Consider the following 12,724-nt stretch of genomic DNA (forward strand, 5'->3'; position numbering starts at 1 on the left):
TGGTTAGACTTAAAAAAACATCATTTTACAGATCAGAAAAACAAATGTTTGGAAAGCTGGAATCAGTATTTCGATGCTCAAAAGGTTTTACGTACAGCAATTAGGTAGTTTGGATAAAATTGACTCTTTGTTCAGTTTTCAAACTCCTATCAGACCCTAAACAGTTGAATTGGTGTGTGGCAAGATAATTCACAGTATCTTATACAGCATTCCATGCAACTAACTAGCCACAGATGAGAGATAAGAATCAAAGAGCCAGCGCAAAGGAATGAGATTGATTGCAAGGTCCACAGCCCAGACAGGCATTCCTTCTGCGGTTTTGTGATCACTGCACCTGCACTGAGGAAGCATATTAAAGTCGGTGTCAGGACACCAGGTCATCTGGTCTCTAAAAAGCTTTTAACAAGGAAAGTGCTATCAAAACTCTGCAGTTTCAGCGGATGATGCGCTGACAGCTTCAAGTGGTGTTCTGGGGGCTGGGATTTCTCCTTCACTCTCTGTCGCTCAGAATTCAAAATTTCTGCCGCAAAACTCTCAAATGTGTCCTTGTCACAGATTTAATAGTTTTCAGACCAGACAAGTGAAAATCGAGAGAACAGTGATCAGGAAGGAAAGTAATTTACACTATTCACAGTATCTTTTACACAGTGAGGATACCTGGTAACACACAGTGCAGACTCCAGGCCCGAGGGTGAAGCCGAGCACGGACTCGTCTGCTTTATTTTTTTTCTTTCTCTGCTTTATAAGGACTGTAATGCTTAACGTTTTAATTTTACTTCTTTATCATTCTAATTTAAACCTAAGATGGCACCATAAGTGGCAACTTTGTACACTTTTCACATGTTTTTCTGTACTTGAGTACCTGTGACAATAAAACCTAATTCTAAATCATTAGTTTACAATGAAGTATCCACTTGGCCAGAGTTAAAAATCTCACAGGTTTAATTGGAAGCACTGGCTTTCGGAGCGCTGCTCCTTCATCAGGTGGTTGTGATAAAGGAGCGGCGCTCCAAAAGCTAGTGCTTCCAGTTAAACCTGTTGGACTATAACCTGGTGTTGTGTGATTTTTAACTTTGTATACCGCAGTTCAACACCGGCATCTCCAAATCATGACGCTTGGCCCGAAGCAGCCTTTTTGTCTCAGAGTGTGAAGGTCAGGGGTCGGATTCTATTCCTGGGGAATTGAAGACACCAATGTATACTACTGCTGGAGTGCTGCACTGTCAGGGGAACGGGTTTCTGGATAATTGACTAAACTGAAGCTATTCAGGTGTTATTTGAAGAACAGCAGGGGGCTCATTTGGCATACTGGCTAATATGACACCTTCAAAAATAACTGGCTGTTATCAGGTTTCTGATTTCAGCCATTTGGAAACTGGCTGTCACGTTAATCTCAAAACCAACAAAGATTTAATTACACCACAAAAGCAATTCCTTGCCTGTGAATTATATTTCCCAAGATGATGCTATATAAATACAAGTTTATTTTACCAAAAATAAATTATTGGGTAACATTAGTCATGTAATTCATAAATTCTAGATTCCATGTTCATTTTCAGTTTTTACTATATTTTATAAATCTCAAAATCTAACTGTCAATCCAGTTTATACCACCCTTAGGGAATTTCTGCAGCAAATATCCGAATTGCTGTTGCCGTATAACACCGGAATATTTTTATTCATGGTTGTCTCCAGGACGAAATGCTATATTCACTATGGTAAAAGATAGTAGTTTATGATACAGGACAGTGATATGGACCATTACCCTAGTTGCTCTGTCAGTTTTGATTAATGTTCTAATTTCTCCAGAAACAAGCCTCACCCACAGCATCCTGCCCCTCACATTTTACATTTCTGTCCTAGATTTGCTATAGTCTTCCAGCAAAGTCCAAAACAAGCTGGAGGAACAACAACTTATTGCCTACTTTGGCACTTCAAAGCTTTTTAGACACAACGTTCAGTTCAGCAACTTCAAAACATGAAGTTCATCCTCCACCATGTTTTAACTGTGTCCCACTGCCAGGGTTTTCAGTACAGCCAACCTACATTTTGCTAACACTAACTTTCTCATTTCTCTATAACCAATGCCACTCCCTTTGATTTTCTCCTGTGATACTTGGCCTTTGCCATCCAACTTTCCCTTTGTTCTAATTATCCTTTCTCACCTATTTCTAGCGATTAAAAACCCATCACTTTCCCGACATCTATCTTAGTTCCAAGGAAGAGTCACATTGGACTCAAAACATGAATTCTCTTTCTTTCTCCACAAGTGCTGCCAGACCTGCTGAGCTTTTCCAGCATGATTTATTTTTTATTTGTGACACTGGAAAGCAGTCTATCAAACTGTTATACGTGGGGAGTCACTGTCACCGGTGAATTCGGCAGATTGGTAATGAATGTCACATTAGGAGTTCACTTTGCATCAAAACCCTTTATTTACTGTGTTGTTGTGATCCAAACAGGTAATATTATGACTGAAGTCTATGATGGAGTGTATCATTTTTCACTATTTGTGCTGATGCTTTTCCATTATGTACATCAGGTGCTGTATCAGAGGGTTTTAGCAAATTGAAAATTCCTGTTCTTGCAATTATTTTTACTTGTGTTTATTTATACCACTAATCGAGATTTCATCTTAACAAAGACCATTCACTTCACTGGCACTCTCTCTATAATCATGAGGTGCTCAGGCTAAAAAGCAGAACAATTATCCTATCACAAATAATAATTCTCACTAGAAGCTATAATATAATTTAATGCTTTAATTAATGAATTAATTCTGAAGATAAGCTACTTCCTTTTCTTGGTTTATGTTTTGCTTACGTCAAACATCTATTTGAGTGCAAGAGAACAATTTCAATGCTCCTCAATAAAACTGAAAGAATTGCGGATGCTTAAATCAGAAACAAAAACAGAAATTGCTGGAAACACGCAGCTGGTCTGGTAGCACTGTTGGAGAGAAATCAGAGTTAATGTTTCAGGTCGAGTGATCCTTCCTCAGAATTGGAGAACTATCTCCAGTTCTCTCCAACAATGCTGCCAGACCTGCCGAGTTTTACCAGCAATTTCTGTATTTGTTGTCAATGCTCCTCAAGCCAGCTCCTGTGAGGTATCTGAGAGACTCTAAGGACGTCTTTCCATATCCTTCCTCTTCCCCACATAAGGAGCTATCTGGTTTACATTTGATTCTCCACAACAGAGCAGTTGGAATAAGGAAGGAGACATCCTGTTTGCCTTGTGCCACATGTGTATGATGAGGCCAAACAATGGCACAGAAGGAAAGGAAGCAAAACCTGGACTCTGATTCCACTGCCTCATGGGACATTCATATGTGTCCAATGACCTGCAGATCAGGAACTGGCCTTTTCTATCACATGAAGACCCACAGCAGAAAAATGCAATCCTGAATGGACATTACCCTGAAAATCGAGGGATAGTGATTCTTGAATGATTCAATATTTTATGGCCATCCATCATATTTGCATCAATTTCTCACTGTCTACTCTTTCAATGGTTTTGCTGCATCTATTGGCTACTAGTCACCCGACTGACCATGCCCCATGTGAGTGTGGGGCCACTGATCTGTGATTCAACTGAGCTCTAGCCTGCCCTCACCAGTAGTAGGCAAACTTCAGTAGACCGACTAAAGCTTTTCCAGCAATTGCTGATTTTGTTTCTGATTTCCAGTATCCGCAGTTCTTTGGTGTATTTTTTTTGGCTAGATAGTATGCAAGAAGTGGATGGCTCCTCATCATCAATCCAAGGCAAATGAACCATAGGGATGCAGGACCACTATAATGTACCAGTGGAACTAGAGACACTTTTAGATTTAACTTTGTTTTTAGATTTCTGTTCTTTCCGTCTTGAGAAAGGAACTGCACTAAGTGCTGCTCATCCAGTTTTACATGCTTGTTAAAAACCCACTGAAACTGAACCAGAGATTGCCCAGGAGCAGAAAATTACAACACCAGTGTATCCAGTGAATTTTATCTGGCAACATCATTTTGAGAAGGTCCTGTACATCAATGTATTTATGACGTGAGGCTATTTTGCAGCATGACCGAATGTATTCATGTACTCAACTCGCATGTTTCGAGGTCTGGGGGAAAAGACGCAGAGGCAATATTGCAAATTTAATGAATGAAAAGATAGGTTGCTGCACACAGTAAGAGATCAGATCATTTACAGCAGGGAGTGCTGTCACATGCATTGGCCTTTCCCTCCTCCTGGTAATATAAACCTCTTTGACTCAGGATATCTTACATGAAACCTACCTGCTTGGCAAGGGTCACTTCTGCCACTGGTTTTATTGACTGTGTCATTAAGAAAGCTTTTAACAATTTATCACCCAATTCCTATTGACACTAATATGTTCAACTAGGCAGACAAAGAGTTAAAAAGGTCCAAGATGTAAGAACTAGGAAGTCAGAGTGCCAGGAAGCTCTTCCTGTGTTCGTTCAGCAGTAATGGGTAAGAAGCTAAAATAGTGACATTCACTTTATCTTTTTAAGGACAGTCAGCCAGCAAGTTAACAGATTAACTTAATGGAGCACTCTATTGAGCAAACTGCCTGAAATGGAAAAAGCTAAAAACCATGATAAGATAATTTCAGTGTACAAAAGCTAGTCTTCAAACACACTGTGATTCTGTCACTTGACAACAGGATTAAGTTATCCTCATTTTGAGATTAGAATCTGTTGGATCTTTCTCCCCAGTGAAAATTCTACTGCAGAAACAAGGCCAGGGATGGTGGCAAGCAGAGGTAACTGATGAATCATTTCAATGTTAAAATTATCTATTAAAAACTGTTTTGCTGTTTAATCAGACAACATTAATGCGAAGTATGATAAAAGCAGTCTTCCATCTTGTAAGACAATGTTTTGTACTGTAGTGGTCAACTCAATGTTAAACATTTCCCACTGTACCTCACGTTCCCACCCCCCATGGCAATTTCTGTCTCATTTGCTGCAAACAAAGTCAGCAGACAGAGAAGATGCACAACTCTTTGGCTTACGAGTCCACACCGACCCGCCGAACAGCATCCCACCCAGACCCACACCCCCTACCCTATTCCTGTAACCCTTTATTTCATATGGCTAACCCACCTTGCCTGCACATCCCTGGACACTATGGGGTATTTAGCATGGCCAATCCATCTAACCTGCACATCTTTGGATTATGGGAGGAAACCCACGCAGACTCTGGGAGAATATGCAAACTCCACACAGACAGTCACCCGAGGCGGGAATTGAATTGGCACAGTGCTAACTAGTCAGCCACTGTGCCACCCTAATCTAGACCCCTCCAGATTTAGCAATTAAATTTAAATCCATGGGTGAGATCTAAATTACGAGAACAGTGACAATATCATGTCTTTGTGGAGTTTGCACATTCTCCCTGTGACTGTGTGGGTTTCCTCCCACAATCCAAAGATGTGCAGGTTAGGTAAATTAGAGTCATAGAGATGTACAGCATGGAAACAGACCCTTCGGTCCTACCCGTCCATGCCGACCAGATATCCCAACCCAATCTAGTCCCACCTGCCAGCACCTGGCCCACATCCCTCCAAACCCTCCCTATTCATATATCCATCCAAATGCCTCTTAAATGTTGCAATTGTACCAGCATCCACCACTTTCTCTGGCAGCTCATTCCATACACGTACCACCATCTGTGTGAAAAAGTTGCCCTGTAGGTCTCTTTTATATTTTTCCCCTCTCAACCTAAACCTATGCCCTCTAGTTCTGGACTCTCCGACCCCAGGGAAAAGACTTTGCCTATTTACCCTATCCATGCCCCTCATAATTTTATAAACCTCTATAAGGTCACCCCTCAATCTCTGACGCTCAAGGGAAAACAGCCCCAGCCTGTTCAGCCTCTCCCTATAGCTCAAATCCTCCAACCCTGGCAACATGCTTGTAAATCTTTTCTGAACATAATTGGCCACACTAAATTGCCCACAGAGCTCAGGGATGCATTAGTCAGGGGTAAATGTAGGGTAGGGCAATGACACTGGATGCTGAAAATGTGTTGCTGGAAAAGCGCAGCAGGTCAGGCAGCATCCAAGGAGCAGGAAAATTGACGTTTCGGGCATGAGCCCTTCTTCAGTTCCTGAAGAAGGGCTCATGCCCGAAACGTCGATTCTCCTGCTCCTTGGATGCTGCCTGACCTGCTGCGCTTTTCCAGCAACACATTTTCAGCTCTGATCTCCAGCATCTGCAGTCCTCACTTTCTCCTCCTATGAGACTGGATGGGTTACTCTTTGGAGGGTAGGTGTGGATTTGTTGGGCCAAATGGCCTGTTTCCACGCTGTAGGGATTCTAACATTATGCCACCTCCTCAACTAGGATGATTGATGTTGGAAAAATAAAAATCTCTTATCAAAGGAGTAGAATTGGAGCTTCAGCTCTGTTTGCAACCTTAACAGATATTGAGCTCATCCTTTTGCTGATTGAAGTTTTTGTTGCCTCTAGACTAGACTACTGCAATGCTATCCTAACCATCTCTATTCGCCATAAGCTCATCCGAAACTCTGTTGCTGACATTGATTCCCTGTTTCCTGCCATTTATATGATTTGAATGCATGATGGAGGCAGTATCAAGTGTCCAGAATTCAGGTAACAACCATGAGGGGGGTTGAGGCGAAATCTAAGAGGGTCTTTGGGAAACCTCCATCTGATATAGTCCACAATGGAGACCAGGAAGGCTATGTGCAATTCCCTGCAGAGCCAGAAAAAAGGCAAGGACAGTGAGGAAGTTCTGGAGGAGGTGAAGCCCTGATCTGCAGGAGGTATGCTCTAAGTAAGACAAGGTAGAAAATCTACAGCACATGATACATTTACAAAACCAACCAGGAAGTTAGCTATCGCCTTGATGAATAAGCTTTAGCATCAGCACCCCTTCTGAAGTGGTTACCAGCATGAGCAGTGTCTTTTTTTAATCCCCTGTATTTTGTTACTTTTGTTTCTGGTGAAACATTTCTGGTGAAAGAAATGGCAACAACTATTAAAGTAGTTTTGAGTTACTCAGCTTGATTGTACAACACTGTCCAATTGATACACATGGTGTTTGGGTCAGGCCAGATGGAGCTCAGGGTCTCTTCCAATCCTGCACATTCCTTTGCGCAACAAGCATCCTGGGTTTATTGCTGTATCTCTTCTAATGTTAATCCAATTCCATCATATTGTCAAGCTTAATGCCCTGGAGTATAAGCACACATCAGTCTTACTTTAATTATATGGTGATTCATTGCAGATGACCCCTTTCTCAAGAGAAATAATTGGGTCCAGGATCAGATTTTGGGACTGATACGGAGCATATGTATCAGATAACAGGATGAACATTTCCAGCTCAAATTAATATGAGGCGTCTAAGGTAGTCAATGCATTATTCTGCAAAATACTATGGGTTTTCAAGAGTCTGCTCCAGACATTAATTATGGGTGAAAACAGGGCCATCCACCAAGACCAGTTCTGTAGGTTTATTATCAATTCCAATTAGATTGGATAAAGCCACCTAATTTGTTTCAATACACATTATGTGGTTGAGTCTAAAAAAGTCCAGAAGTTCACATGGACTTTCTCAGCATTACAATACACTCACTCATCACTTGGTAATATTAAGTGTTTACAATCTTGAGCTGTGTCGTTTTACCCTTAAAGTCATGGCAATTTAGCATTTAAAAAAAAAGTCTGAAGTTGGCCAGTCCATTCAAAGGGATGCCTTTGGCTTGTCAAGACAGGAAAGGGCTTTCCAGCAGTTATTTATTAATGATTTCTGCAGCCTCTTGACAAATTGTCCAAAAAGTATGCTAATCTACACTTAGTAACAACAGCTAAGAAACATATAAACAAGACCTAATTTTACATCTTTGGCAAAACTGTACACATGCAGTTACCTTACTTAGCTTTAGAAATCTTTATATTGTATTGCAATATATGGCTTTTGCAATGCAGACAGAAAAATAATGCTTTTGAGAGCAGATTATCACGTCATAAAAATGTGGGATATTTCTATAGTAAAGAAAATAAGGACGTCAACTCACCTGCACAATCCACATTGAAGAGGTTAAGAGAGGCAGAGACAGTAGTTTCATCCAGGGACTGTAGACTCTGCAGCGCCCACCTCACCAACGAGGCCTTGACGCTTTCTGGCAGAAAAGAAAGGAAGTAGATTGGAACATACAGCAGGAAGCGAAGTTTGCAAAGTACTGGTGTCATAAGCTTGCCTTGTGGTGACTCGGCCATGCGTTCAATTGTTGGAAAAAGTAATACTGCTTTCAGAACCTGTGGAACCAGTGAGAGAAAACTCCAATGAGTAAAGCCTCTGGCACCATATCAAAGCGTGGAAATAATGTCCTTGTTTTCCTCTACCTTTGAAATGAAGTGAGGTTTGTCAGGTACATTAATAACCTTTGCAGATAATTACAGACTGCCTGAAATACCTCAACTGGCCCAACTAATAGCCTGGAAACATTGAAAGCTGATGTCAAATTCAAAAGAGGAATGGTTCATAACTTACTAATTGAGAGTATATTGTATTGTCACTAAAGACAGTGTGTAGAGACTCAGGATCGGGCTTTTCCATCTTTGATGTAAACTTTAACAACATGGTGACCATCCAGTTGGAGAATAACAAACACGAGCGATGTTCGCTTAACCAATGAGGAACACGATTTATGCTTCACGATAACATTCATTATTCAATTAAATAATGTTGGCCAAATATTTAACCTTGCTTTTCAGTTTTTGTTCCCATTCAGTGGCACAGAATGATCACCATGACACACAAATCTTCAAATAAACAACTCATTGTAGCACATGGTTTTGGAAAATGTTTGTCATGCTTCTTTCTTTAGAATCTAAAAGGAAAGGGAATACAACTCCACAACTATAAAAGTGCTGGAGAAAGTAGACTATGGTCAATAGCTCTAATATTAATCCATTTGCCTAATATTTCTTGAAAATAATCTGTGTAGCATTATCCCTTCCTTTATTTCCAGGGAGTAACAATAACCTTGAAAGAATACAGTTTCCCCAGCATATTCTTTCCCAAACATTTTCCCACTGTGGCTTAGCTTGAAGGTTTGAAGATTGTTGTGACCTCTCAGTGAGAACTGTGAGAGCAGGAGCTGGGCCAGTGGTAGTGACCGGAAACCTGTCAGAGGTGACAGACAGGAGAGAAGGGCTGTGAGAGGAGGTGATGGAGGAGAAAGTAGGACTGTGAGGGGAGATAATGGAGAAGAGAGGAGGATTGTGAGAGGAGGTGATAGAGGAGAGAAGCATTGAGAAAGGTGGTGATGGAGGAGAGAAGGATTGTGGGAGGAGATAACGGAGGAGAGAAAGATTAAGAGGGGAGGTAAAGGAGGAGAGAAGGATTTTGAGAGGAGATGACAGAGAAGAGAAGGATTGTGAGAAGACGTGAGGGAGGAAAGAAGGATTGTGAGAGAAGGTGACGGAGGAGAGAATGTCTGATTCTCATCCAACTCATCCATGCTGACCAGATATCCTAAATTAATCTAATCCCATTTACCAGCACTTGTTCCATATCCTTTTAAACACTTCTTATTCATTTACAACTCATTCATTCATCCAGATGACTTTAAATGTTGTAATTGCACTAGCCTCCACCACCTCCTCTGGCAGCTCATTCCATATACACACCATTTCCAATGTGAAAATGTTGACCCATAGGTCCCTTTTATACCTTTCCCCTCTCATCTTAAACCGATGCCCTCTAGTTTTGGACTCCCCACCCCAGGGAAAAGATCTTGTCTATTTACCCTATCCATGCTCCTCTATAAGGTCACCCCTTAGCCTCCAACACTCTAGGGAAGATAGCCCAGCCTGATTAGATTAGATTACATTACAGTGTGGAAACAGGCCCTTCGGCCCAACAAGTCCACACCGACCCGCCGAAGCGCAACCCACCCATACTCCTACATTTACCCCTTACCTAACACTACGGGCAATTTAGCATGGCCAATTCACCTGACCTGCACATCTTTGTGATGTGGGAGGAAACCGGAGCACCCGGAGGAAACCCTCGCAGACACAGGGAGAACGTGCAAACTTCACGCAGTCAGTCGCCTGAGGCGGGAATTGAACCCGGGTCTCTGGCACTGTGAGGCAGCAGTGCTAACCACTGTGCCACCGTGCCGCCTATTCAGCCTCTCCCTATAGCTCAAACCCTCCAACTCTTGCAACATCCTTGCAAATCTTTTCTGAACCCTTTCAAGTTTCACAATATCCTTCCTATAGCAGAAAACCGGAATTGCATGAAGTATTCCAATAATGACTTAACGAATGTCCTGTACAGCCGCAACATGACCTCTCAACTCATATACACAATGCACTGACCATTAAAGGCAAGCGTACCAAACACCTTCTTCACTATCCTATCTACCTGCAACTCCACTTTCAAGGAGCTATGAATCTGCACTCCAAGGTTTCTTTGTTCAATAGTGTTCAATAGTGTTTCTTTGTTCAATTTTATCTTATATGATACAAAAACGACTGTGTATAAGAAGAAACACTTTTCCCACCATGGCCATCGTCATCAACAATGGGGACTACAATAAAAACCTGAAAAATTTGACGACTGAAAGAAACACAAGTGACAATTTTACAGACTCATTAAAATAAACTTTTCAATTTATTACATTTCTATCAGGTACATCTTTAAGCCGCATTCAAGAAACAGATCAACTGACTGATTTTAAAAGGTCTGCAAACTGTGAGAATCCATTTCATTAAACTGAATAATCTACTAATCAAATGCAGTATTTGCTTATGATAAATATCTGATGTAGTTTGTTGTACTTATTTAAAAAAAACTCATTGTGCTGGCACACTAAGCTATTAAATGTCAGTTAGAATCTTCTACATTTTTCAAAGATAACATAATGATATACTTAATGGTGAACTGTGGTTCAATTTGACAGAATGCCACATTCATCAAAATTTCTTTCCGTCTGTTCATAGAGTCCTGCAATCAGCATTATTGAGGTCAAGGCATTTTACTTAATCAACAGCACTATGCATCATTTTAGGCGGTGAACTAAACAGGATCGCGTAATGTTTTGCTCTTTTCCTTTCCCCTGGCTTTAATATGAACTTGGTTGAAGTAACCAGAACCACTTTTGGACGCAATTTTACTACACGTCCTCGTTTGCATAAAGCCATCAAATAACATAATGTCGAACCTTTAAAATCCAGCCAGCTGAACACAAATATTTTAGGTAAAGTATGCCCATTTGGCTTATTTGAGAACAAAAACATGTAAAATAAATGAGGTGAATAAAGTGTTTAAGGCAGTGGAAGCTATTCACTTCAATGAAGCAGTCAGATTTTCAGAACAATAATGTCCTTGGCAGGAGGAAAACACTTGATCTCTTGGAGGCCACAGAATGTTCTACATTGGGTTGCTGTTGAGCTTTGTTACATGGAACAACAATTCTATTAGAAAATTGCTCAATCCTGGCATTCACAACTCTCTTATGGAGCTGGTTCTCTGAGGATGACAGTTATTTCCATGGCTGTTTCAGCAGTAAAGGCTATATAATAAGAAATGGGTGATCCTCAGCAGTTTGAAAGAGGGCAAAATTGTAAAGAGGTGACAGCCAATAGCCATATCTTATACTGACAGGTTTCCTTCCTAAACATCCAGCCAAAAAAGCTTTATACTTAAGATGGCCCATCGTGTGGCGACATTATGTACTTTTCACTGTACTCCTGTACTTGAGTACATGTGACAATAAAGTCTCGATCTAAAAGAAACAACCTTTCTGAACACAAGGTGAATGTAAAAGCAGTGAAGAGCAATTAAACAGATTCATGTGAATGTAAGTTATTTGACAATCATGGAATTCATAGTAATCGATGAATTTTAAATAGCTCCTTCAAGTACAATATTGTAATTTACTCAACTAAACTCGCTTACATTGCTTAAGGCTGTAATGGAATGTGGGCAGCACCTTTTCACTAATCAGTTTACATTCATCATCATGCAGCTGCTTTGTGGAATTATTTCTTGTCTTCTAATTTAACCAAACTGATATACTTTAATATGAAAGACCCAAAGTCCTTTAAGTTAAACTGTTAATAATCCAGATTCGTAACAATTAGGTAACATGATTCATTATTATCCCATTGAGCTGCATGAAAGGGTATCCCCATCGAGGTATGTTCTACATGAAGTGTTTTACCCACTACTAGCACACATCAGAAATTAAGCTGTGCATTAAAATCTGCAATTTCACTCCCCGCTGAAGCCATGTAAATAGAAAGTCTCTATTGATATTGCATCAGCACAATAGTCACAATGTGTCATTTCACCAACCAGTTTACACTTTCATATTACTTTATCTTAAGTTTTCACATTCATTTTTAAAATTTGCTTGAGTTTCACTTGGTTGAAATTTATCTTTCACTCCTGGATAATCCATGGCAATCCTAATAGGTTAGCAAGCCTATGGTGACACTACATTTTTCTTGCCTTATTCTCTAACCAATGATGGAAGAAGTTATAAATAAATGCTGTGATTGTTCTTAACTTTCACACAACACCAGGTTATAGTCCAACAGATTTATTTGGAAGCACTAGCTCCGAAAGCTAGTCCTTTCAAATAAACCTGCTGGGCTATAACGTGGTGTCATGTGATTTTTAACTTTGTCCACCCCAGTCCAACACCAGCACCTCCAAATTATGTTCTTAACTTGTATCT

At 40.5% G+C, this 12,724-nt stretch overlaps 1 protein-coding gene across 6 annotated transcripts in view; it reads right to left on the reverse strand.

The window, feature by feature from the left end:
- The window catches only part of ldah (lipid droplet associated hydrolase), a 272,745-nt gene that overhangs the window by 30,286 nt on the left and 229,735 nt on the right, over positions 1 to 12,724 (reverse strand). For 4 of the 6 annotated variants that reach the window (XM_087977367.1, XM_087977362.1, XM_087977369.1 and 1 more), the window contains one exon: positions 8,045 to 8,285. In XM_087977367.1, coding sequence (XP_087833493.1) covers positions 8,045 to 8,285 — 241 coding nt within the window. Of the gene's footprint in view, positions 1 to 6,896; positions 7,201 to 8,044; positions 8,286 to 12,724 lie in introns of those variants that run through there. The other 2 variants (XM_087977374.1, XM_087977379.1) reach the window with 2 other exon arrangements.

The sequence above is a fragment of the Chiloscyllium plagiosum genome, unplaced genomic scaffold, assembly GCF_037043375.1.
Source record: "Chiloscyllium plagiosum isolate Xiang-an unplaced genomic scaffold, Cpla_swu_hap1 HiC_scaffold_3, whole genome shotgun sequence".
Lineage (NCBI taxonomy): Eukaryota > Metazoa > Chordata > Chondrichthyes > Orectolobiformes > Hemiscylliidae > Chiloscyllium > Chiloscyllium plagiosum.